Source organism: Chlamydotis macqueenii, chromosome 2 (genome assembly GCF_036417535.1).
Source record: "Chlamydotis macqueenii isolate bChlMac1 chromosome 2, bChlMac1.mat, whole genome shotgun sequence".
Classification (NCBI taxonomy): domain Eukaryota; kingdom Metazoa; phylum Chordata; class Aves; order Otidiformes; family Otididae; genus Chlamydotis; species Chlamydotis macqueenii.
Genome location: NC_141557.1, coordinates 10041810 through 10067745, shown reverse-complemented (window position 1 = coordinate 10067745; position 25936 = coordinate 10041810). Strand labels below are relative to the sequence as shown.

General features: G+C 39.7%; 2 protein-coding genes across 3 annotated transcripts in view; both read left to right on the top strand.

Moving 5' to 3' along the window:
* ESYT2 (extended synaptotagmin 2) overlaps window positions 1-13491 on the top strand; it is an 82169-nt gene extending 68678 nt beyond the window's left edge. For both annotated transcript variants that reach the window (XM_086741883.1, XM_086741884.1), the window contains 8 exons: window positions 2492-2578; window positions 3345-3494; window positions 4533-4921; window positions 7150-7248; window positions 7858-7989; window positions 9048-9153; window positions 10113-10162; window positions 10278-13491. In XM_086741883.1, the coding sequence (XP_086598009.1) occupies window positions 2492-2578; window positions 3345-3494; window positions 4533-4921; window positions 7150-7248; window positions 7858-7989; window positions 9048-9153; window positions 10113-10162; window positions 10278-10323 (1059 nt within the window). In that variant the 3' untranslated portion in view covers window positions 10324-13491. The remainder of the gene's footprint in view (window positions 1-2491; window positions 2579-3344; window positions 3495-4532; window positions 4922-7149; window positions 7249-7857; window positions 7990-9047; window positions 9154-10112; window positions 10163-10277) is intronic.
* An 11597-nt stretch (window positions 13492-25088) lies between these two features.
* The window catches only part of NCAPG2 (non-SMC condensin II complex subunit G2), a 53013-nt gene continuing 52165 nt past the window's right edge, over window positions 25089-25936 (top strand). Inside the window, exon 1 of the mRNA XM_086741539.1 lies at window positions 25089-25182. Coding sequence (XP_086597665.1) covers window positions 25102-25182 — 81 coding nt within the window. The 5' untranslated portion in view covers window positions 25089-25101. The remainder of the gene's footprint in view (window positions 25183-25936) is intronic.

The following is a 25936-nucleotide window of genomic DNA, read 5'->3' as shown; positions in this document are numbered from 1 at the left end:
CTCAGAGCCTCATCCAGCCTGGCCTTGAACGCTTCCAGAGATGGGGCCTCCACCACCTTTCTGGGCAACCTGTTCCAGTGTTCTATAACACGCATCGTAAAAAATTTTTTCCTAATTTCTAATCTAAATCTACCGCCCTCTATTTTAAAACCATTACCTCTAGTCCTATCGCAACAGGCCCTACTAAACAGCCTCTCCCCATCTTTCTTGTAGGCCCCCTTGAGGTACTGGAAGACCGCTATCAGGTCTCCCCGGAGCCTCCTCTTCTGCAGGCTGAACAGCCCCAACTCTCTCAGCCTGTCCTCATAAGAGAGGTGCTCCAGCCCTTTTATCATCTTTGTGGCCCTCCTCTGGACCTTCTCCAACTGGTCCATGTCCTTCTTGTGCTGGGGGCTCCAGAACTGGACACAGTACTCCAGGTGGGGTCTCACCAGGGCAGAGTAGAGGGGGAGAATCACCTCCCTCGACCTGCTGGCCACGTTTCTCTTGATGCAGCCCAGGATGCGGTTGGCCTTCTGGGCCGCAAGGGCGCATTGCCTGCTCATGTTAAGCTTCTCGTCCACCAGCACTCCCAAGTCCTTCTCCTCAGGGCTGCTCTCAATCCATTCCCCGCCCAGCCTGTATTTGTGCCTGGGATTGCCATGACCCAGGTGCAGGACCTTGCACTTGGCCTGGTTGAACTTCATGAGGTTGGCACAGGCCCACCTCTCCAGCCTGTCAAGGTCCCTCTGGATGGCATCCCTCCCTTCCAGCGTGTCGACGGCACCACACGGGTGCTTACTCAATTTAACCTGTCTGTGAGTAGAGACCAGATTTTTAACTGTGTGTAGATGTCCTTCCACAGTAGGTTCTGATCTGCAACTAGGATTCCTACAGTAGTCACTTTATAAATAGCAATGTGAGCAAACAGCAGGCTTCAGAGTACTAATCAAGATTAGAAAATTTACAGAATCACAGAGTTATAGAAATGCCCAGGTTGAAAGAGACTACTGAAGATCTGCTTGAACCTTCTGTTTAAAGTAGGGCCTTGGATTAGCCAGAGTGCTGTGTAGCTTTCAGGAGCTCATAGTTTAGCCAGGCTACTCTGTTGTTACATCTGCTGCTTTTTCTGATTTGACATATGGACCGCTTCTTTCCTTTGAGAAGGCTGTCCTCTAGCACTCCTGAGCTCCTTTGTCCTCCAAAGTAGACACTCATGGAACTCTCATGAACTTCTAACTGTTCCTAGAGCAAGCTGAAATCTCCTTTTCTGAAGTTCAAGGCTTTCGTTCTGCTATTTGTTTTCCTCATGCCCCCTAGGATCTTAAGCTCTTACTACTTGTAAGTAGTAGATTCAGAACACTACCCCTCCTAGTCAACACGTTCAATGATCGAGAGCAACTGTAATGCAACAGCGTGTGTTCTCCTAGGACAAACTCTTGAACAGGTTGTGCACCTCTGTGCTGCTTTCCCAGAAAATATTAGAGTAGTTGAAGCTCTCAGTGCGACCCTGGTTCTGCAGACCTGAGACAACTTTGAGTCATCTGAAAAAGGTGTCATCCATCTCTCTTGCCTCATTGGGTGATCTGAACCAGATGCCTGTCAGGAGGTCGATCTTGATGGTGATCTGTCTGATTTTGACTCAAGGCATTCAACATGCCTTTCGTTTTGTCCGTAACTAACATCTGTGCATTCAAACAGCTCTTCAAAATAAAGTAGCAGCAGTGAAGTGCTGCTAGCTATTGCACATACCTACATAGATAGGTATGTGCAATATGGGTGTGTTGGGGGGGTGGGGGGACTGTTTGTGGTTTTCTTTTTTTAATTTTTTTTTTTTTTTCTTAAAGTATCAGTGAGACAAAAGGAGAGGGCATCTAATTTGGCTTCTTCATATCCTGTCAAAAATTGTGACAAAGCCTAAACCAGATCTTATATGCAGTCTTAATTTTGACACTTAATAGAAAATAGAGATAGCAATTGAAGTCCTTTGTTCCGGGAGGTAGCTTTTTTAATGAGCCCTTTTTTCTCTCTTCTTCCCCCTCCAATTAATGAGTTGTTGAAAGTAGTGAGATTTCACAGTGAAATCTTACACATAGCTACTTGGAGATTAGAAGGAAAAATACTAGTTTCTAGAAGTTTCATTGAGTTAGTTCAGCCCTTGTAGGGAAGTATGAGAAGGGAGAGAAAGTGTCAGTCTGCAGACCTCACATTTGTTCATAGCCTGGTGTGAAATAAAGGTTCTTTAGCAGGATTTTTACTTTACATACAGCAACTTTAATGCCAAACATAATCTGTTACATCTCCTGTGTATAATTTTGTATGTGATATTATATATGCCTTGGGTAGATCCCACTTGGCCTTTGTTTAAATATCTCTGGTTTCAGACATTAATTTTGCAAAGCCAAAATGAAAAATGTACTCAACTCTTGACATCAGCTTTATTAGACAAAAATGTTTTGCAATTTACAAATTGTAAAACATTGTAAAATTGCTTCTTGTTCTCTAACTTTAGATTCGATATAAGACCAATGAACCAGTATGGGAGGAAAACTTTACTTTCTTTGTACACAATCCCAAAAGACAAGATCTTGAAGTGGAGGTATGTTGTCTCACTCTCTTTCGACACCTTTCTTTTCTAAGACATTTCAGCAGAAACATTCAGACATTACAGGGTGTTATGAAATGAGACCGAATATATTGTGAACACCATTAAAAGTATACTTAAAGTGGTTTTTAAGACCAGGCTACAAAATGTTTATTTGCGTTTGCTAGTAAAAGGAAGAAAGACTATAAGCAGTCTCTCACCAGAAGAACATAGCTGATGGTTGTCTTGCTTTAAAAAAAAAAAAAAAAAGGGGGAAAAAAGGTAAATTTTGTGACCTGTTTCAAACCTTAACAGTCTTAACTGCTAGCAGAAATTGCCATTGTGGCTGATTTGTTTCCTCTCTTATCTCAAGGAAGTCTTTGCTTTATCCAAATACGGTATCCCTTTACACTGCTGACATGTCATTTACATAGTTAAAGAGACTTGAAGTAGAAATGAGTACTGTCCTAGTTACTCTACCTCTAACAGTTGTGGGAATTCATTTTCACACAGACCAACCATTTGAAAACCATGTAGTTATTTGTTCAAGGGTCAGGTAGATGTAGATGTGATGGTTAGTTTTTTGGGTTGCTTTTGCTGTAGAAGATAGAGATGAAGAAACCAGATATTCAGTAATTTGTTCTTTCCTTCTTCAGTGTAAAGTGATGTTATGATCAGGGAAATTTGGTTTAAGAGCAAACTACATTCAATATTGTTTGGATTTTTTTTTTAATGAACAAAGCAGATGATACACAGTAACTTAGCTTCTGTGTTCCTTCAGGTGAGGGATGAACAGCACCAGTGTTCTCTGGGGAACTTCAAACTGCCTCTAAGCCAGCTGCTGGAGAGTGAAGATTTAACTATGCATCAGCGGTTCCACCTGAGCAACTCTGGTCCAAACAGCACTATAAACATGAAGATTGCACTCAGGGTACTCTAAAATGTTTCCTATTGTCAGTATATATGAAAGCATTAAGGCTATTGTGACTTCTGGTCTTTTAGCTTTTTGAAGAAGATGGTACATTCCCTTGGGTGTCACAGTGCCAAGCGGCCTTAATTGTGGTCGTGTTACCAAGTAGACAAAGGTAACCTCTAACTTAAATACGTTCTATTTCAAAACTGGAAAAATATTCAAACGAAAGAGTAATGAGCTGCATTAATTAAGACTGAGGTTCCTTGTGGTTTTAAGTTTGGAAATCATGTTTGGAATCTGAATTCCTTCAAGTCTCAGTGGGCCACAGATCAGTGAAATCACCTTTATCTTACAGAAATGGAACTGAGGTCATGATGGTTTAAAAAGAATAAAATGTATAGGGAAATGAAGTACCTTCATAGTACTAGAAAAATTCAGACCAACTTTCAAGCACATTGGAGTCTGAAGATGAAACTTGCGTACCTGAAAGTTGGTTTGTCTTTTTCCGCAGCTAAATTATTTGGTTTAATAAGACAGTGGATCTCTTTGCAAACACTGGCAAACTTGTTATTTGTTCATTTTTAAAGCACTTTCTTGCTTACTTCTTATTAACAAATGAAAATAATCTACAAAAGAGAAAGTAAAAGACAAGTGAGAAGAACTTGTGATGATGTAGGATTAAATTCAAAAACATTAGAAGAAAAGCACTAGAGAACAGCTTTCCAGGTGGCTAGAACTGCAAAGTAAATAGCACTTGCACCAGAAGTGTTTAGAGTATGGGAAGGGAGTAGTGAGGAGAATAATTCTAAATGAATGGAGAATTTCACATTGTTTTATAGTTACTGCAATTGCAACAAAGAAGATGGAGCTGTGTTTTGCTGTGCAAAAGGTTTCCTATTGTAGAGTGAATGAGTATAAGTGTGAATATTTTTGGTCCTGTGTTCGTGTCTGAACTTAACAACTTGTCACCAACCAGTACTCTCGTAGAAACAAATTTGTTCCTGATTTTTATACTGAAACATAGTAATACTATATGTAATTTTTTACTGCATCTAGGTCCTTTCTCTTGAAAAACAAGCAAGATCTCCAGATCATCAACACTCAGCCCAAGTAAAAAGGCCGACTCTTTCCAAAGATGCAAGAAAATCATCTTTTAAGCCTCAAGTTCCTGTCTCACCACCACCTGATTCAAACAAACCTGTTCCAGCTTCCCCAGTGACTGATAGTGATAAAAAGACTGATACAGCTGAAAAAAGTCAGCCTGCCAGTGCCAGCCCTCAGTGGCCAACAGATCTCAGCCGAAGTTCCTCCAGTCTTCATGCCTCTAACTTCTCTTATTCTCCTAGCCACCTCTCAGTCAAAGAACCCACTCCTAGCATAGCCTCAGACATATCTCTGCCTATTGCCACGCAGGAGCTACGGCAAAGACTACGACAGCTTGAAAAGTACGATGTTAATTACTTGGTTTTGCAGTACATCTAAGTTGATTTATACAAAATGTCATCAGTGCAGCCAAAGAAAGAGTGCTTGCTTTGCATTTTAGTAATATTTTTTCCTGTTGTAGTTTGAGCCTGGCATTTGAAAAATCAATCATTGTGATTTTTCTGCTTCCTCCTGGTACTCGGATTCTGCAATTAGAAGTTACCTTACCATTGCAATGATCTGCAAGATAAAGTCCACCCTGTTCTTATAGCTACACCATGTAGTACTAAAAAGAGTGGGATGGCAAGAGGGAAGGATATTTTTTTTGGTACAGCATTAATCACTTTCATGGCAATAGTTGCCTGTTTTACCACTGAATCCTGTTAGCATTAATATTAAGCCAACTAAGCTGAATATAGCAGGTCTTTTTAAATTACTCAGAGGGGTAGTTGACTACAAAGAATGCTAAATGAATAGTTATTCAAGTAATGAGGATTGCTGCAGCCATGCTTTCTTTAATATTTTTTTTTTCCACTTACCTCAATGGGCAGTTATACTTACCAGTAAATCTAGCTGAGCAGCCATTCTGCTCTGAATGGGAAAATGGAAACCATTAATTTCCTATTCCTGTAGTTTTTCTGTGAATCTAAGAAGAAGGATTTTAAGTTTTTATTTGTAAAGGATTGAGCAGATTCATCTTTCTCTCTCAGAGTTCATGGAATCAATAGAGTAACACAGGTTGGAAGAAAACTCTGGAGGTCAGTCAGCCCTCTGCTCAAAGCAAATCCCACTTCAAAGTTAGATCAGGTTTCTTGGGCCTTGTCCAGACAGGTTTTGAATATCTTCAAGGATGGAAGTTCTATAAACTTTCTCAGCAATTCCGGTGCTTAATCTCTTCACTGTGAAACGTTTTTTCCTTACTTTCCAGTGGAATTTATCTTGCTGCAACTTGACTGCAGCCTCTCGTTCTCTTCACAGGCATGAGGAGTCTGACTCGGTCTTCTCTAGAATGTCTGGTTTAAGTAGTGAAAGACTGCAATTGAATCTGCTGTTGGCCTTCTCTTCCATTTATACAAGCCTGTATCCATCTCCATCTGCTTGTGTGCTCCAGTCCCCCATTTATCTTTATGGTCCTCTGCTGTCTTGTCTTAAGTTTGTTAGTCTCTCTTCTGGCCCAAAACCAAGTTAGATTTTATTAATTATGATAAACGATGAAACACTACTCCTTATTTAATACACAAATTTCATACTTTCTCATTTTATAAGAGTGCTGAAGGTATGGCTAAGGAGGTCCTTTATTGCAGGCCCTGTGTTTTAAGGTGCTCTGATTTTTCTCTTTTTTTTTTTTTTATTTTATCTGTGAAAATACTGAATTGAGATGGGTTATTCTAGTTTTTAAAGTGAATGACTTGGGAATTTCAGTGGCACATTCTGCAATCACTTTGTCATCACTGTTCACAAGAGGCTCGCCTATCTCTTGAGGTGAAGATCTCCTTCAGGTGGTTGAGGAATGCTGAGCATGCCATATACTGTCCTATGTGAAACTAACACTCATCGGTTCACAGAAACTAAATTAAGCATTTTAGAGAGATCAGAGAACTCTGTAAATATTGGCCGTTCTTTAAAACAGAAATTCATAATTATGGTGCTTGCTTTTTATTTAAACATGACTTGTATTTGTAAGTGCAAATTGATTCTAATCTTACTTTCAAGATGGCATGGGCTATGGAAAGGTAAAATGGCTGTGTTCTTACTGTGATTTGAGCTTTTAAGACAGTAAATGGGTTTAAGTATCACTATTTTAAGCCAAGATATTTATATTTTTGCCTTTGAGAATTTAGAAAAGATTGAGCTGGTCTTCTAATTGGTTCCTGGCCATAGGTGAGTGGCCCATCACTGAGGTTTTCGTTGCAGTTTGCACCATTATTCTTTCCAGTTTCCTAGATACTGCCTTAACGTTTGGTTTAGGGTAAGCAAGTTCTTTACTGATCATAGTTTTCAAAGTACTGAAGAGCAGCTGACCTCTAAACTGACAAGAATACCTAGCTTATTTTGGATCTGTTGGACAATGAACTGAAGTACAAGAAACTGGTGAAGATATGCTCACATACTAACGTGTGCTCTCTTCTAGCGAAAAGTTAAATGGGTAATACATGGTTTCTGGGAAAACAACTCAGCATATATTTCAGTTAAGTCTTACTTTAAGTATGTGTTTTAAGAACTAAGCATGGTGTTCTACTTCTTCCTACAGTGGAACAACCCTGGGGCAGTCTCCATTAGGACAGATTCAGCTAACAATTCGTCATAGTTCACAAAGAAACAAACTGATTGTGGTTGTGCATTCCTGCAGGTGAGCGTAAAATACCGAATTTCATTTCTGCGCATTTCTTTGTAAACTTTGTTGTATCTTGACTTACGCTCTTAAATTGGTTGTCTGGATGTCTTTGTTATTTTTAAAATAACATACTGATTGTAATTATGTGTAAACACAAAAACATACAGAGCTGTACTCAGAATCAGTACAAACTTTGAAGATTTTGCTGTGATTTTGTATTTGTCTGTTATGCTTCTGTCAGATTTTAAATGAAAATGACATGTAGATTTTTATCAGCAGTGTCTGAGACCTGTCTCTGAGACTGAATTTTTCATGGAATGACAAAAAGGCATGCTTTTTGGAAAGTCATATCTAAACTTTGAACTGGCATTTAAGAAACATTGTATTCCCACCTCTACTATTGACTCACCATTGATCTGATCTTGTACAAGTAACTGCTTGGATTTTTTAGTTTTTCTTTACCACTGCTGTTACCTATGTGCTGTATCCTGCACATCATAATTTGTGCAGGATATCCCACAACTGATTAATGTACTAAATTAAGTTATAGTAGTGTAGACACTTATATTCAGCAATGTCTCATTTGTCTTCTAAGTGTTTTTCCTTGCTTTTCCCTGGTGACAGAAATCTAATAGCATTTTCAGAAGAAGGATCCGATCCATATGTGCGAATGTATCTATTGCCTGACAAGAGACGATCAGGAAGAAGAAAAACACATGTATCAAAGAAGACATTAAACCCAGTGTTTGATCAAATGTATGTTCTAAACTATGTGTAGTAGTTTTATATCATGTAATTACAAAGCTGTCAGATGAAGGTTTCTCAGCTTACCTGAATGGATCAGCTGATGAAACTCCCAGTTGTCACCACCAGACCTGGTCATACCTTTCTCTTCTGCTGTAATATCTCTTCCCATCCTTCTGTTCCCTGTTATCACTATAGCCCTTCTTACTCTGTTACCAGCCACTTCTCTCTTATTTTCTGCCTTGTCCTATGCCAGTTACATCCCCTTTGTGCTCATAGCTAAGAAGCAGTGTGTACTCTTCTGTCAGGTGGTCAGAACATGGGTGCCTTTTAGCTGGGCAATGCTATTGGTATACCTTCCTGCTAAGAAGCAGGTCGATTCTGACTGGCCAACTGCCCGGCTTGTAGATGTTGCTTCCTCAGTAGGACTGGCCAGCCGGTGCCTATGCATAATCAAATTGCTTAGCTCTCTCCTGTTTATTCCAGGTAGTAGATTTGTTTTACTGTGCCTTTCTGAGTAAAATGTATTGCAAAGCAATAAAGCTGTTTAAGAACTGTAGTGACAAATAGATGTAGACTGTGATATAGTCCTGCCCTCACTTCTCTAAGTTTCAGATCTAGCAAACAAAGAATGTTCTTCCTTAAAAGTTGATAGGTTTCCCTGGTGTGCCAGGAAAGAAAGAGAGCTCTGGTTCTAGAGGACTGAGGGTCAGTAAGACAGACCAGTCTTTCCTTTTTGAAGAATGGTGATACTGAGCTGTCAAAATAGTAGGATTCCTCGTTCTCTTCTATGTAGAGTCAGCGGTTGACCTTTTCCTTGTTTTGTTTTGTTTGGGAAGTCTTAAACAGTTGATACTGATATTGATGATAGTATCAAAGAAAAATTCTAGGCAAAACATTGGGATCTTTTGCTTCATTTTTTGACCTAATTTTTGACCTCATTCAGACCTTATTTTTCGTTTGGGGAGGGGGAGATGGTTTGATTATTATTTGAATTGTTGTTTAGCTGTAGGAACTGAACTTGCACTTCAGGTACAAAATTCTCTCTAAAGCATCGCTTTGCCTGTTAGATTTGATTTCAGTGTTTCCCTGCCTGAAGTACAGAGAAGAACACTAGATGTAGCAGTGAAGAACAGTGGTGGTTTCTTGTCCAAAGATAAAGGGCTACTTGGCAAAGTAAGTTGACAACAAGCAAATTCTGTTAATACAGCATGTTATCATATAAGACTCAAATCCTCTTATCATATGAGCTTGTTAGTGTTGAATGAAGCATCTGATTCAGGTACGAAGCTTTTAACAATTATAGAGGGCTTAGATGCCAAGCCTTCAGTAAGGGAAGGAACAAAATGCGGGGAAGAACATCAAAAGATGAGACAGTAATCTGTTCTAGAGAATGGTAAATTCTGAGGCTCACAGTAACAACAGAAACCTGCATGTCAGACCAATCATGGAGTCAAACAAAGAAAATAACCAGTAGAAAACAGGTGATATCTAGGGAAATGTTCAGACAGAACTGGAAAGAAAAGCCAGAATACTTAGTGAAGCATGCAGAACAAATGTGTGTTTAGTAATTAAAATTCCAGATTGTAAAGTCCGTGAGAAAGAGCTGCTACTGCAGACGTTTCCAATGCCAAAACCAGCTATTGTGTTTACAGCTTCACTCTTCTACAGGCACTCATTTCCTACACTCGTGATTTGGAGCATGCAAAAAGGAATCATCAGTTCTGACACCCTTGCAAATTGTGATGTTTGAGCTCTGTAAAGATGATGAGAGATATCAAAATCGTGGTCAGTTTATGGTGAACAGTGTTCTTAATTTTCCTCTTTACCAGGAGGGCTGTTAGCATAAATATATCAGCTGATTGCCATTGCCAAGACATGTCATGTTCAGAATTTAAACCTGTGAGGTGCTCTGGCACCGTATCACTAAGGGATACTGATTTTTAGGTGAGAACAAGCAACTTGGAGCCTTAGTACAAGGTGGGCAGATAGCCATGATGACAAGGATGTAAAATATATTCTTAAGTAATGACATTGCTTATACTGTAGTTTACAGGATTGTCAGATTTGATCTTTAAAAGACATAAAGGGAAAGGCACACTTAATGCATTGATTGCTGATTTAACTTTCCACAGTTATTAATACCTCTGGCATCTGAAGAACTTGCTAAAGGCTGGACCCAGTGGTAAGTATAATACTTCCTTTATTAATAATAATACGTACTGATAACTGGTGTGTTAATAGTTTTAATAATACATGCTAAATGAAAAAAAGAAATTCCTTTCTTTTTTCGTTTTCAGGTATGATTTAACAGAAGATGGTACAAGGCCACATGGTGCAAGTTAGGCCCGTGGATACTGGGAATTCCCCATGCATAATTTTGCCAACCTTTATATATTTTTAAAGCATTGTTCTCACAGATGTATCAATATTATTTTTATAGCTTTACTGATTTAGTTCTTAGACACATCCCAAATAATTTTATAACACTTGGTCATTTTATGTAGGCATAGCCTTTCTCATTGTTAAACTTTGTATTTTAATTTGCTTAAACAGTTTTATGTGTTACTGTAACGTGCAATAGTACAGTAAAGTAACCTCTTGTGTTTAAATTGATCTTTACGATGGCTGTACCTATTAGAAAGTGAAAAGAGTATGTTCTGCTGTTTTCCTGCCTTGTTTTATATCTCACCAAGGTATACTGTACCATGTAAATATATACTATTTTTTTATAATTCTTTCATGCTGGTTTGAATTCAGATGAAAATGAGATAAAGGATATAGATATTTTCTTCTAAATGCATGTTAATTTCTTCAGATGAATCTCTTTTGTCTTTGCAGCACAATGGTCTTAATCATTTTGTGATATTCTTCAGAAACAAACTGCAGAAAAACATTTTTACTTTATTGTGTTTCTGGCCCAGTGTGGCTAGCTTAAAATGTACAAAACATTAACATTTTAATATTTATATATAAATGTATTATTGGAAAATCATGCTATAGAATATTATAAACAAAAATGAGAATTCTATAAATATTGTATAAATAGAGGATGAGCTCCATGAGTCACAGTTTCTAAATCTGAGTTTTCATTTAATGGAGTAAACATAACAAACAGTACAGTTTTATTATACAGGTTCACTTGGATTTTGTTATTTATTCCTGTACCCTATAGTACTAGACACGTGATCTTTCGAAGGTATGAGGACATGGATTTTTCTGTATTATAAACAAAATCTCTGACCACTTAGAACGGTCCTTACTGCCATGTTTCACTGATTTATAAGGCATACATATCAGCTTGCACTGTAAGTTCATATAGTATGGCATACGTACAAGACATATGTTGTTTTTGTTATACAATACTCTGCTAAATAGTTTATTATGCTATACCTTCTGTAATACTAAAATGGAGCACTGATCCGGCAAGAAAGGGTGAAACTGAGTTGCAACCGACTGTCTTTACAGTTGCTTCATTGCTGTTCAGTGTGTTTGGTGCATTAAAAGTGCACTTCAGTGGTCCACGCAGGTTTCGTGAGTATAATGGTATTCTGCTGAAGCATTGCCATCATCTGCTGCAAGACTACAGCAGTGATACAGTTAGCACAAACTGATAAATGTAGACAGTTGAGAGTTGAAGCAAGAGTATCAGCCTAAACAGTTGAGCTCATAAATCTAATTTTATGAATTATGAGGAATTTTCTTGTATTCAGAACGGATTTTTATTTTTCTGGTAAGTTTTCTCAGACTGTTATAAAAATGTGCATTAAGAATCCAAGTGAGCAGTTCGGCTCTTTGAGAGCCAACACCCTCATTCTTGGATAAGTATGCAATTAGACAGACAAAGTATATTATTTAGCTAAGATTCTAGAATGATCTCTCAGCCAAGAAAGAATTTTAAAGCAGAATAATAAACTCCTGAAATTAGCTTTATTGTAAGATTACTGACAGAACCTTAATTCTAGGTGTAGAATACGCCTACATTACTAGATGTACCAAAGTGCCTACCATAGATGTAGCTTTTTGTCTTTTTCAAGTTTCAGAATTGACTCATTTCAGTTTGTCTAAATTAAGTTTAACATGAACATTTATCACGGATGTGTGTCATACATCTCTATACAGTGGTGGCCTTCTTATTGCCACATTTTATACAAGAAAGACAATTCTAGAAAACAGACTTGCATTGTAAATTTTGCTGCTGTTACTTTCAGATGGACTGAGCAATAGAGAGGTTCCTTGTAAGAAAACATGTCCATTGGAAGGCTTCACTCTATATTGGAATGTATGAGTATCTATATATATATACACACACACACTCATCTGTTCATATAAAATGTCATATATTATGAAATACATATTTTCTTTGCTAGTTCTTCATTAAAATGTTAAGAATGGGAAGAGAATGATTGTTAATGCAGTGAAAATGCAGAAAGTGAAAGCTGATCTAAATAAAGGAGATGTAATTACAGCAGTTCAGCGTAATTATCTTTTCGCTGGTTCAGCCTGATAGGACGTTTGCTGTACATCTTGGCCAGTGACTTCCCAGAGTTTGATCCGTAGCCAACAAATGGGCTGTTAGACTGATTCAGTGTTTCAAGTCTTAAGTGAAGTCTGGGGACAGATGTTAGAAGACTCTGCGCTTATACAAAAAAGTGCACATTTTGTCTTATGAAGTCTCGAGGGGAGAAAAAATGCTGTTTGGGTAAACGTGAGATGATAGCACAAAGTGAGTAACTGAATAAAGCATATAGGACAGGTTTTCAAAATAGCTCATAACCTAAAATTAAGATTGGTTCTCCAAGAGAGCCCAGTTCCCATTTAGGAATCTAAAATTAAGAGATTGAATTGTCATTGTAATTCAGTAACAGTGATTCCCATTGACTGAAATCAGTCCTGGATGCCAGACTCTTTAGAAAAAGTTCTCCTGAGTGGATTTGGATCAGAATATGATTGCCTAGATGAGATTGATTCTTTTGATAGTGGAAAGAAACTTCTGTATCATAGTTACCAAATTCTGATTGTTCCATTTATATGGAAGTAGGAAGGACGAACATCACTTTTCCTCTGAGCAAAAATTGCACCTCATTATCAAGTCAATGTATTCAATATCAGCTGATAGCTTTTCATGTAGTTCTTGTTTATCCTGTGCCTTAAAATATGAACATATGAAGATGTTTAAGAAATGGCTAAAAATAAGCTTTGTAACCTGTATGTACCAACACATGTTCTCTACTATTGAAATTGTTTTTAGAATTACTCTGCTTCACTGACAATAAAACCAGCTTCCTTCATTATAGCAGTGGTGTAACCCGAACTCAAATCAGCATGCATATCACTTGGATTTGGATTAAAGTAATTTTCATTTTCTGTCTTGAATCCTGTATCAGAGCTGCAGCAAATGGTGAGAGTTGAAATGAGAACAAAGGGTAATCAATTTTGTACAGATTGCCTTTTTTGCTCATGTAATTCTACATTATGATGCATGTATTTATTCAATAAATGGTTCATATGGAACTCGGTGTGTTGCTTCGCTCTTCTACACACACGCTCCCTTTTCCCCGCTTTTGCATGCCCCTGTCCTAATTCGTACTACGATGAGGTGAATTTTTAAAATAGTCATGTATGCTGACTACTCTAACCTAGGTAGCCCTGCTGTAAGGTGTGTAGGTTTTTGGGTTTTACATGAGAGAAAGTGGAGTGAGAAGTATAGATTCTTCGCTGGGGAATTCCTGGCTTGTTGGTTTGGAACAGATTCACACGTAAGAATTAGTAGGTCCTTTGTTCAACTTAAGTGTCTAAAACTTTTTCTCTTAAAATGATCAGTTGAGCATATTGTCATGATTCTGCACCTACTTATCAATTGTCATGAATTAAGTTTTCAAAAGGACCTCAAACTGCATGTAATTGCCTTAGATTTAGAAGCAGCAGGTTTTTAAGTGTAATAATCTTTCCTATCCTTCCACCTGCTTATTAAGGCAGATACTGATAGAAAATACCAGCCATAAATAAAAGCTGCAGAAATTCATCACCCAGACACTATCACATTTAGAAGGGATCTTGCTGGATAATCTTTATTGATACTAACCACAAAATTATGTAATTATGTTCAGGGAAGGGTTTTTGTTTGTTTGGGTTTGTTTGTTTGTTTGATTTGGGGTGGTTTTTTGTTGGTTGTTTTTTTTTTTTCTTTCTAGAGGCAGTATCTTCCTTTTTTAGCAGAATAAAGGGATTCTACTAATCAATGGGAAGACAGCTAAAGCCCAGTAAAAGCATGCCCATTTTCATAACTCCCTCATGGCAAGGTGTTTCTGGATGGCATGCTTCCTGGCAGTGCCAGCACTGATCAGGTGTCTGCATTTTCCAGACTTGGATCAAAATCAAACCTTCCATTCAGTCCCACAAGACAGGTGGTAACTGGATCAGCACTTGAAAAAGAATGCTGCCTATGTATTCACAAGATCTTGTTAGAGAGCAGAAATAATTGTGCGAGACACTCCTTGTGATGGATTTGGTGTTAATTTGATGGGCTTAGCCAAGCCTAGATGTTTTCTTATTATTTGCTGTGCTATTTTAACGGTTTGGGGCCATCATGTAGTTCATCCAGTCTCCATCTAAGAGCGGCGTTCACCAGTACAGTTACCAGTATGGTTATTTTAGGCACTTGCTCAGCTAAGAGCTCAATACAAAATCAGTTTCCTATGAGGTTTCTGGTTTAATCAGTTTATTTATATTCTCCCCCAAACAAACTGAATGTCAGATGGTACCTTTTGATATTTGGTAGAAAAAAGCAAAGCTTCATGTGGTCCCAAATCTATTTGTGGCCGTAGCTGGTTGCTGAAGGTATGAACACACAAGTGGTGTTTTTATATATCTTAACAAAGTGTCTACATTTATCATTGCTTTCCTACTGATTTCTAAGGCTGACCCAACAATATTCTCAGCCACCTTCTGAAATACGTTATTTGAAAAATGCAAAGCAGCTCAAGTGGAAAAAAAACACTTGTATTTCTTTTCAGTGTTATGCAGTGAATTTAGTTGCCAGATCAGAGCGCAGCTCTGGGAGAAAAGCTCTCTAATCTGTATTCATGTGGTAGAAGTGATGCACTATGTTCTCGCCATCTGCAGGGAATATTGCGTGCCAGTCACCTACAGTGGAATCCAATTTGAGCAGACTACTGCATACCTGTTTCCTCAGATGCTGCCAAACCTGGCTTCCCCTGTTGTTTCTTTGAGTCCTCAGTAGCTATAAACTTTATTGCAAAGGAATTAAGGGCTAATAGTGGCCATTCTTCCCTTTAAGATCCATCTAGAAAGAGGTTCAAGAACAGGCACAGCTGGTCAGGATTCCAGTCTCTCACACCTGGGCTGTGGTAGGGGTGGTTCTTGGCTGGGGGACAGTGAGATCCATTCCTGCCAGGACTTCATAGTCAAGCTGCCCTCAGAGCTGGGAATGTAGAACCTCCACCTGAGAGCAAGAAATGCCATACAGAAGAAAGCTGAGAAGTCCCAGCACCCTGGCTGTCCACTGTGATTTAATTCATCAGTGCATGGTAGGAATCTGTTGTCACTGACATTCAGTTTTATTTATTTATTTTCTGAGCAGTAGTTCCTTTCAGCAAGAGGTTGAACTAGATGACCTGCTGAGGTCCGTTCCAACCTGAATTCTTCTATGACTCACAAGTACTTTTTGGGTTTTACTATTGAAATAGGATCAGTAGATGTACTGGAGCTCTTGTGCAATCCTGGGCCTGTGCAGTGGGTCTGCCTGCGCATTTTGCTGCCTGACCCCAGGCTCTCGGAGATGGGCATGTAGCAACGCTGGCTAAGCAAAATCAGGGGGCACACAGCAGGAAGTTCCAAGCCTTGCTAAGTCAGGATGCAAAAATTGTGTAGTAATTAAAAATTCAACTTGAGTTGCAACATAAACAATGCTAGCAATGTGAGAATTGTCTGTAGATATTGAATGAAGGTCATCAATTTTACTGGATAACTGGAATGAGATCCCTAAAACAAAAAGATGATGTGCGCTTTTAATGGTGGTTGTTTCCAGCACAGAATTTCAAAATCAGGTTTTTCATTCTTCAGCTGGATTTGCAAACCAATGTGTTATTCTACAAGCTCTCAAAGACTGACAACTGGAGCTTACCGAGCATTTCACAAAGATGAATAATTTAATAAAGACTCTTCCGCAAGACAGTTTTGCATGAATCGTGAAATGTTCTCTGAGCTAAAGTAAATATGATAACCACTGAACGGGTGCTCTATTGTAACTTTCAGCTCAGAGCCCAGCTGGATAAATTTGACAAACTGTAACAGCATCCAAAAGAAGAACTGGGATTGTCTCTAGACTTGTCCTTCACACAGATGATGAAAATGAAATGAAAGGTAATGAAAACGAGTTAATGGAAATAGCTGGTCACGACTGGTAGAATGGTATTTGTAGCAATGCTGGTTCTTTGTGTTTTATTTGGTAAATCATTAATTAATGTGCATGTAAAATAAGTTGGAATTGAAGGTTTAAAATACTAAGATAAGCTTCCTGAAAAGAGACGTAAATTTTAGAGTTTTAGGCAACTTTGGTCTCGGTAATTTTTTTAATATATTATGCCTTTTCAAGTTCAGATTATTGGAAATGCAAAATATGTTTCATTTTAAACATTTTTTATAAAGCATTTCAGTTTTGCTTATCTTAGAATCATAGAATCATAGAATCACATGGTTGGATGGGACCTATAAGATCATCTAGTCCAACCGTCTTCCCACTACCATTGCTGCCACAGGTACTAAACCATATCCTGTAGCTTCTCATCAAGCCGCCTCTTGAACACTGCCAGGGACGGAGACTCCACCACCTCCCTGGGCAGGCCGTTCCAGTGCCTTACCACTCTTTGAGAGAAAAAGTTTTTCCTCAAGTCCAATCTAAACCTCCTCTGGTCCATCTTGTCTTTCACAAGAAGACTTTTAAAGTTTTTTAATGTATACCCATTACTGCAGAACTGTATTCTGAAGACACCGTTATATTCCACTAGATGGTGGTGCAGACCCTACTCTGAAAAGCCTTTTTTGTGACTTGTGCACTTTGTTTCTCGAACAATAATGACGTGATTTGGATGCTAGGTATCTGTGCTGGTTTTGGCTGGGATAGAGTTAATTTTCTTCTCAGTAGCTAGTATAGGACTGTTTTTATTTGTGCTGAAACAGAAATACAGGGGTATTTTAGCTATTGTTGAGCTGTGCTTACCCAGAGTCAAGGCCTTTCCTGCTTCTCCCACTGCCCCACCAGCGAGGAGGCTGGGGGTGCACAAGAGGCTGGGAGGGGACACGGTGGGGACAGCTGACCCCAAGTGACCAAAGGGACAGCCTGTACCACATGGCACCATGCTCAGCGTCTAAAGCTGGGGGAAGAAGGAGGAAGGGAGGATGTTCAGAGTTGTGGCATTTTTCTTCCCGAGTCACCATTACGTTTCATGGTGCTCTCCTTTTCTGGAGAGAGCTGAACATATGCCCGATGATGGGAAGTAGTGAACTAATTCCTTACTTTGCTTTGCTAGCATGCACAGCTTTCGCTTTACCTTTTAAACAGTCTTTATCTCAACCCATAAGTTTTCTCATTTTTACTCTCTGGTTTTCTCCCCCATCCTACCACGGAGGAGTGAGCGAGTGGCTGTGTGGGGCTGAGTTGCTGGCTGGGGTTAAACCACAACAAATCTTTGAGAGTGGAGCCTGAAGTCATCCTAGCTTAAAAGTAGTGAAAAATGGGCACAGTTCCCACTGCACTCTGCTCTCCCCCTTTGCTCTGAGGCACAGGTGATACGAAAAGAATTGAGTTTCGTAATGGGGGTTAATAATATCTGGATTCAATTTGCCAAAATATTTTTCTAAAAGCATTTAGTCATGAGGCACTGGGAAATAAAGCAACTGGTCCATGATTTGAGGAAACATTAAATTGTCCTGGAAGATTAAGGTTCGAAGTTCACCATAATTGCCTCTGCCAGCAATTTGCATAGGTGTTTCATGCCTTAGATACCTAGCCTTGAAAATTAGAGTTGATTATAGAACTCCCTCGAGGAGCTGTCAGAACTTTAATAAGATTAAGTGCAAAAACTTTAAATTAATCAGAGGCAGGCAGAAGTTAAATTACAGTTCAAGACATGGAGAAGGGCCTTGACCAGCACATTTGAAACATCATCATGCTTTAAGTATTCATTTCTACTATTGGCTCAAGCATGAGGCTAGAAATTCGGGATATCCAACAACAGTGAAAACCATCACGGAGCAGTACCATAAACACGGGGGGAAAGGGGGCAAAGATCAAATTACACTAGAAAAAATATCTTACAAAACAATTTTCCTTTGCTTAAGGACATGATCAGAAAATATGTGCCAAATCACGTCGTCTCAAGGTCACAATGATACTAAAACTCTTTGATGCACAGAACAGGAATAATTGACAGGAATGTCTGAATTAGTGAACTTGTGAGCACTTTCAAGTGCCTGACTCCAAACGTATCCCCCAGTCTGAATCGGCACTGAGCAAGTGCTACTCTTGTGTAGCTCCCTGTTTGTTAGTTTTGCATGAAGGAAGCACAATCTGGATCAGGAACGTGGGGAACACCCATGTCTCAGCCTTGACAAAGCCAGCATTGATGTGAGAGACAAGCAAACGCTGATACATTCTCCAGCCAATGTAAAGTAGTTTGTCATGTGTGTATGCATGCACCTTTCACACAAAACACATACACATGTATAAAAACTAACATGGATGAGCAAAGCATGTCCATTCTGATATTTATACAGTATTGTCATCTTTCATACTAGAGAGATGGAACAGGGATGGTGTCATATCTAGATTATGCATGTCTATCACAATGAAACCTCTAAGAGCACAAGAGCACTTGTAAAATTAATAATAACAGCATTTTTCTTCTTTAAAAAAATTATTCTTTTTATCCATACAGACTGAAGTAGTATGAGAGCTGAAAGGAGACAGACACTTTCAAGACCTGTAAATGTCTAATATTTCAGAATGCTAAATTTAATAGGGTTAAAGTAATCTAGACATGGCAGATGTAACAGGAGTCTTACATCTGAAACAAATTAACTGACAAACTAGTGTTATACATTTACTAACGGATGCATAATATTCTGAAAGATGTTAATGACTATACTAGTTCTCACAAAAAGTGATACTCCATATATTTACAGTGTGATAGATTTAGCTATGCAAAAATTGTTGTTCTAATTTCTTTTTGTAAGCATTTGATAGCATTTCAGAATTCTTTCAGTTTTCACATGTCGTGGTTTAAATCCAGCTGGCAGCTCAGCCCCACACAGCCGCTCACTCACTTCCCCCCAGTGGGATGGGAGAGAGAATTGGAAGAGTAGAAGTGAGAAAACTCATGGGTTGAGTTAAAGGCTGTTTAAAAGGTAAAGCAAAAGCTGCACCTTTTAGAAGCAAAGCAGAATAAGGAATTCATTCACTACTTCCATCCGGAGCCAGGTGTTCAGCCATTTCCAGGAAAGCAGGGCTCTGTCATGCATAGCAGTGACTTGGGAAGACAAACGCCATCACTCTGAACATCCCCCCTTCCTCCTTCTTCCCCCAGTTTTACACCGTGATCATGACATCACATGGTACAGGCTATCCCTTTGGTCAGTCTGGCCGTGTCCCCTCCCAACTTCTTGTGCACCCCAGCCTCCTCGCTGGTTGGGGTGCTGTGAGAGGCAGAAAAGCCCTTGGTGCTGTGTAAGCACTGCTCAGTGATAGCTAAAACATCCCGGTACTAACAACACTGTTTCCAGCACAAATAAAAAACACAGCCCCATCCTAGCTACTGGGAAGAAAATTAACTCTGTCCCAGCCAAAACCAGCACATCATGGTACTAATAGCTAACAGAGTAAAATTACTGTGATTTGTAACACTGCCTATAAGGAAAGAGGGATAACAGTAAGAGCATAATAATAAAGCAAATAATAATAAATAACTATTCTATAATAAAGCAAAATAAGTAAAGTAGCACTGTTTCCGTGCCATAAATTCACCGTGGTGTCAGTAACCTGCAAAACACCCAGCAGTACCAGCGACTTCCCACGCGGAGGCACTTCAGGACCTCAACTGCACCTGCAGCGGCTCAAGGGAGTGGCGTGTTGGAAAGCTTTTCATTCCTTCTGCGCATTTTATTTCCTTATTTTTGTTCGAGTTAACAAGGATCTTTTTTTTTTCTTCTGCAGTGAATGGGGTTTTTTCCTACTTAGTCTCTTAAACGCTAAAATTGTTTCCTGTTAATATTAATAACTTAAGGGAAGTAAGCAGCTTGGCGGTCTAGTCACAGCACCATTGCAGGCTGACAGTCACCTCCGAATACAGGATGGCATGATTGGCAGCATTACCTCCAGGCATGGGGAGATCTGGAGAAGTGGAATCGTGTGAAACTTCATCTCTCTCCCATGCTGTTCAGATTATTTATCAAAGTACGTGAAGATCAAAAAAATATCAAGGGAAATGAATGCATGTGAATTGTTAACGGCCTGCCTCAGAGGATGAGCAGATTTAGTGGATAATGTATTAACTGTAACAAATTTTATTATATATTCAAATGAAAAGAAATAGGAGTAACAATTCTAACATGTTAGGAGATAACATGAACAATAACCTCATCAGAAACTATTATCTAGAAAATAACATTGTAAATATGAAAAAAAAAGTCAAGCGAGCCTGACATTCAGGGAATTACATCTTTTTTTTTTATAAGTATTTATAATGTTAAATCATACCGGTTAAAACAGAATACTTGCCATAGTCCAAACTACGGTATTCTTGTGAGACACTTGTAATTGAGATCTCTTAGACAGGCCACCAACAAGAATAAAGACAAGTTTATGAAGCGGTAGCACAAAAGCAAATCTTTATTTGCTGTTGCTCAGCAACCATGTGTGGAAGACCCATTTTTCATTTTTGCCTTAACTTGACAGGAAAATGATAATAAATATGAGATTATTATCACAGGGTATAGATTATTTTGAACAGATGAGCAGATATGTCAAAAAGAGGCATGTAATTTGGTACTCTTGAAAGAGAGAACATTAGAGAAACTGAAAATAGAGTTGTAGCTTTATTACTAGCTTGCAGTTCATGCACAGTTCTTGAAAAAACCTACAAAACACTATTCTGCCTCTGGTTTCTTTATACAGTCCTTTAAAATGAATCATTTGGTGCTATTCTGTCTGTTGTTATCTGTGTCAACTTCTAGTTTCAATACTATGAAAAAATAATTCTGTGGTTGCTATGCAACACAAATTATAAGCTAAAATATGTTTTAGTTGGTTTGCTAAATGGGTATGTGCCTGACTAAATAAACAGTAACCAGGTGACTAATATAGCATCTAATTAAAAGACTAATCAAGGTATTAATGAAATATTCAGTCCACGCAAGACATGGTAAATAAATCCATCAGTTTGGATCTAAAATGGCAGAGATTTTTAATATACACAAAAAGGGGGGACATTAGCACAATGTATACATCTCAGTTTTCATACTTTTTTATTTGCTTTTACTATTCTACAGGTATGATGACTGCTCATACAACTTATTTCAAGCGAACTCTCACAGGCTTCTTGCACTTAGCTGAATACCTAACTTAGGAAATAAAGTCAGATCCATTGGATCTGAAACAACCCTAATTCTTCATCCTTCTTTACCGTAGAGTAGCAAAACGCTCCCTTCTTTTGGTCGTCTGCTTCTGGAAGTCGATGCCTGCTGGCTGTCACAGTGTGGGGATCAGGGCTGGAGGACAGATGTCATTTCAAGTGACGGTCCGGGGATCTGTCTCCCCAGGACCCTTCTCTGTGGCTGCCGGCAGGTGGGTGTTGGCAATTCGCTGGGTTGCCCTTTCCACCCCTCAAATGAGAAAGGCCTTTGTCTAGATGGAAATATGATGTGGGAAGGTATGCGTGTGTTTGGCTTCAGATGGATACAAGGAGTGGCACTGAACTGCCGGTACACAGTTCCGTTGCTCAAGAAGATGACGTTTTTTGGCTCTAACTCGTTCTGCCATATTGTCCCTGCCTTAGGTATGCAACCATCTCAATTACAACTTTTAAGCAATGTAACCCATTCTCCTACACTGCCTAAAATACTTTCTATCTGGCACATATTTGTTTTAAAATCCAGTTATTTTTGAAGTTTCACATGCACTCAGTTGATGATGCATAAATTGAAAGAGTTTTTATCTTTGTTTTCAGTAACCTTGGATATCTGTTATGTACATTTTTTAAGCAATACAGAATAACATTAATTATATGGGCTGACCATATAATAAACTATTTTTCATCCTATAGTCTTCAAACTGTATAAAAAACAGGTAAATAGTTTATTCAAAAACTTAAAAAAAAAAACTAGGAAAAGTCTTTAGGTCAAATATATATGGCAGAAAATGTGACAAGTTTTAGTTTTGCATATAAACTAATACTGTGAGAGGTAGGATGATTAAAGAAGATTCTATGTTAAAAATGAAAATATTAGCAGAAGACATAAATACTACTTGAAAAAGTAGTGAATTTTTACATATAATATTAAATAGAATCTGAATTACATAATGTTTTTAAAAATTACAATCCAGAAAAGTCCAATCAGATGTGAGAACTTTCATGGAAATTATTGTTGGTTTTCTGTTTATTTGCACAGTGGAGCAGCAGATGCTGTACTGCTATCACGGACTGAAAGTAAATTATTTCAGTCAAGCACCTACCTCTTCTGAACAGCCAATAAGACTGAGAAATCCTGAGAAATATTATGCTACTGCAAATGCAAAATTGAAAGATAAAAATTATGCCCTTAACAATACATATTGGCTCTTTTTGGTTTGCAGAAGAGCTCAAACAAATGGAACGGCGAATATACAGAATTTGAATGCTGATTATGCTTATTCAAGGAACTGAGACCAACTATTTCCGAATGCTGCAAAATAAGTTTGAGAAGAAACAGAAAGCAGCTATTTCCTGACAGATTAAAAAACTCCACTTTAGTTATCAAAATGTAAATATCCAGCTTGCATAGTCTCCTATAAATTCTGGCGAGTAGCTTGTTTAGTTCTTCATTGCTTTGGATGATGAATGCGTAATGCATGTACTGTTCACCATGACTAAGATGCAATGCGTAGCTGTCAACGCTACAGCAGAAATATTATTGGAGGAAAAAAAGTCACCAGTATAATCAACGGGATGACGCGGGCTTTGTGAGCTAGAAAAAATATTTTTTGTAAAAATACTATGTCCCTGTTACTCAAGATCCGTGGAAGAAGGCATACTGTTTCTTAAGCGAACACATGAATTTAATAAACATCTCCTACCCCTGTTTGAAGGCACTGAGACTGAAGAGGTGGCTACAGGAAGGTAACAGTAAGCTGGTACGTAGATTTACTCCCTGCCGGCCACCTTTGAGTAACTGACGGGATGCTCCTCCAGGGAAAGATGTGTAAGCAAGCCAGCCTTTATTGTAAAGTGAAAGCAATAGAGAATCATTCCAGTGCAGCCAGGTTTAAGACCGAGACCCGTACTGCGCACAGAACCCCCCGCTAACGCCTGGGCGGCAGCTGCCCAGAGGTGCCCGTTACTGGGCCTGCCCTCTCCGGGGAGATTTACAACCTAGCACGTCTCCACCGTCCCACCTCCTCCCGTCCCTCTGCCACCACAGCAGCAGCACCCTCTCCTCCATTTAAGGTGGGACGGGGGCAGCAGTGGCCTCGGCTGGAGGAACCAAAAGTCACCCGGGCACAGAGGCGGCACCTGACTGAAAACGCCTCACCCCTTCGAACAAACGCGGACGCCCCAGCCAGGCAAGGGCCAAAAGGCAGGAACGCGGACTTCGAAGTCAGCCCCCCCGGCCACCACCCGCCTCTGCCACCCTGCGCGCTCCCGCGGCGCCGGCCCCGCCGCCTCACGGCCACGCGCTGGGGAGGGGGCGGGGCCCGCGGGCCCGCCCTCAGCTGTGCTGCGCGCGGGGGAGGGTGGGGGCGGGAGCCGAGCTCTCGCGAGACGGGAGCTCCAACGCGCGCACCCGCCCGCCCGCGCTGTCAACGGCCGCCGCGGGAGAATTCGAAAGCGCCGGTGGGGCGCGCGCGCGCGCGCGCAGGCGGCAGGGCCGGGTCCTCGGCCTCGCCTCAGCGCTGCGTGAGCGGGGAGGGGGGAGGGGGGAAGGGGCTGAGGGGTCCCGGCCCCGAGCCGCACCCGGGGTCGGCGCCTCTTCCGGCAGTGGGGCGGCGGGGCATCCGCACGGACGGGTGTTCCCGCTTCGGGGAGGCGCGGGCTTTTCTCCTGCGCGTCCGTCCGGGCGGCTGCCGTTTTTGTTTCCCTCCCGTGCAGGCAGCTCCGCGTTGTTGGCAGCGTGACCTGTGGATCTGCGAGGGTTTCGCTCTGAGGGAGCGCTCGGTAAGCCGCCCGTCTGTCTTCCTGCGGCCTCTTCTCTCGGGGGTGTGCAACGGCCTGTGGGGCCGCGCCGTGGGCCCGGCGCTTGCCCGGGACAGTGCCCTGGATCGGCACCCGGCCCGCTCTGCGCTACGGCTTCTCACACGGTGAAGGCTGTGTACCGCATCTCCCAGCTGGGAGGGATGGGAAAAGGACGGCAGGAATCACTTAGGATAGAAGGAACGCTTAGATGCGTAAATTAAGCTCTTGGTGTCAAAAAGTGGCCTTGCCTGTTTCCCATAGTCTTCCCTTGACAAGGGAGAAAATGAGAGAATATTTTGTTGCCTGTCAGTACTTTTCATACAGGAAAATGCTGTCGTTGGGAATGATGGCTAGCTAAATAGGGAGTGTGTGCTCGATACGCTGTCCTTTTAAAAAATCCAAGTATCCATTAAAAAGCTCTTCTGTTTTCACACTTGTCTAGTAAAAAAAGGACTAAAAAGAATGCATGCAAATACTTCAGCCTAGTGTTGTTATGAATCTAAATGCTGATTCAGATAACTGAAGTATTTTGGAGGAGGAAACATCTTTTATTTATAACCATGTAGATGAAGAATGTAAGTTCATACATTCATCACTGAGACCAAAAATGCTCTTTATTTTGAAATGCAGTACTTTGTCTAACATTTTTTGTTTGGTTTATAAAACAAGGAAAAACAAGATGACAATGAAACGCGAAGCATTTTTACAAGTTGTGTCTAAAGACTCAATTGAAGACTTCTTGCGTTACACTCAGAATCCTGTAAGTAAGCCGTGATACATGTACATTGCTAATAAAATCTTGTCTGTTATTAGTGCAGAAATGTTGTGACATAGGGACAGAAACTGTTTTGCTGGTATCTGCAGATGTGTTAGAATAATTGCTGTAGAAAATAAGTTTAAATGGCACTTAATGGAACATAGCTGAAAAAGTTGTAGAATCTGAAGTTTTGCTGTTTATAAACCAAATATTTTTTAAACATTTGGTTGTTACATATACAGTTTACGTTTTTTTTCAAAATAAATTATTAGTACCGTAGTAATACTAAAAAAAAAGTACTCGTTCAATGTTGATGAAGTATTGTTTTTTTAAATTTCAACTGGTGAAAGAATTTATTGCCATGTAATGAATATGAGCTCGTATACAAACACAGCAGAGGCATATTTCACTAGTATTCATTCATTCGTTTGATAGTTTAGGCTGTCTGCTTATTCTTTAGTCTGTGTGGAATTGTACTTGATAGTTCTTTGTATCACTGAATGTTTTAGAGATGTGATAGATTGGTGTCTCTAAATGCAGTGTGGAGAGAAGCAGGAGGAACAACAAAACAAGTCCGTTGAAATCTACTAATTAGAAGTTCATTCTCACATTGTGTATCTGATGTTACATAGTACAGAAATCATAATTTGCATTGTGTCCTGCTTTCAACAGGAATGGAGTTAGTTTTCCTCTTAGTAGCTGACATGTTTTGGATTTTAGATGTGAAGAATGTTGATAAACACACTGATGTTATGAG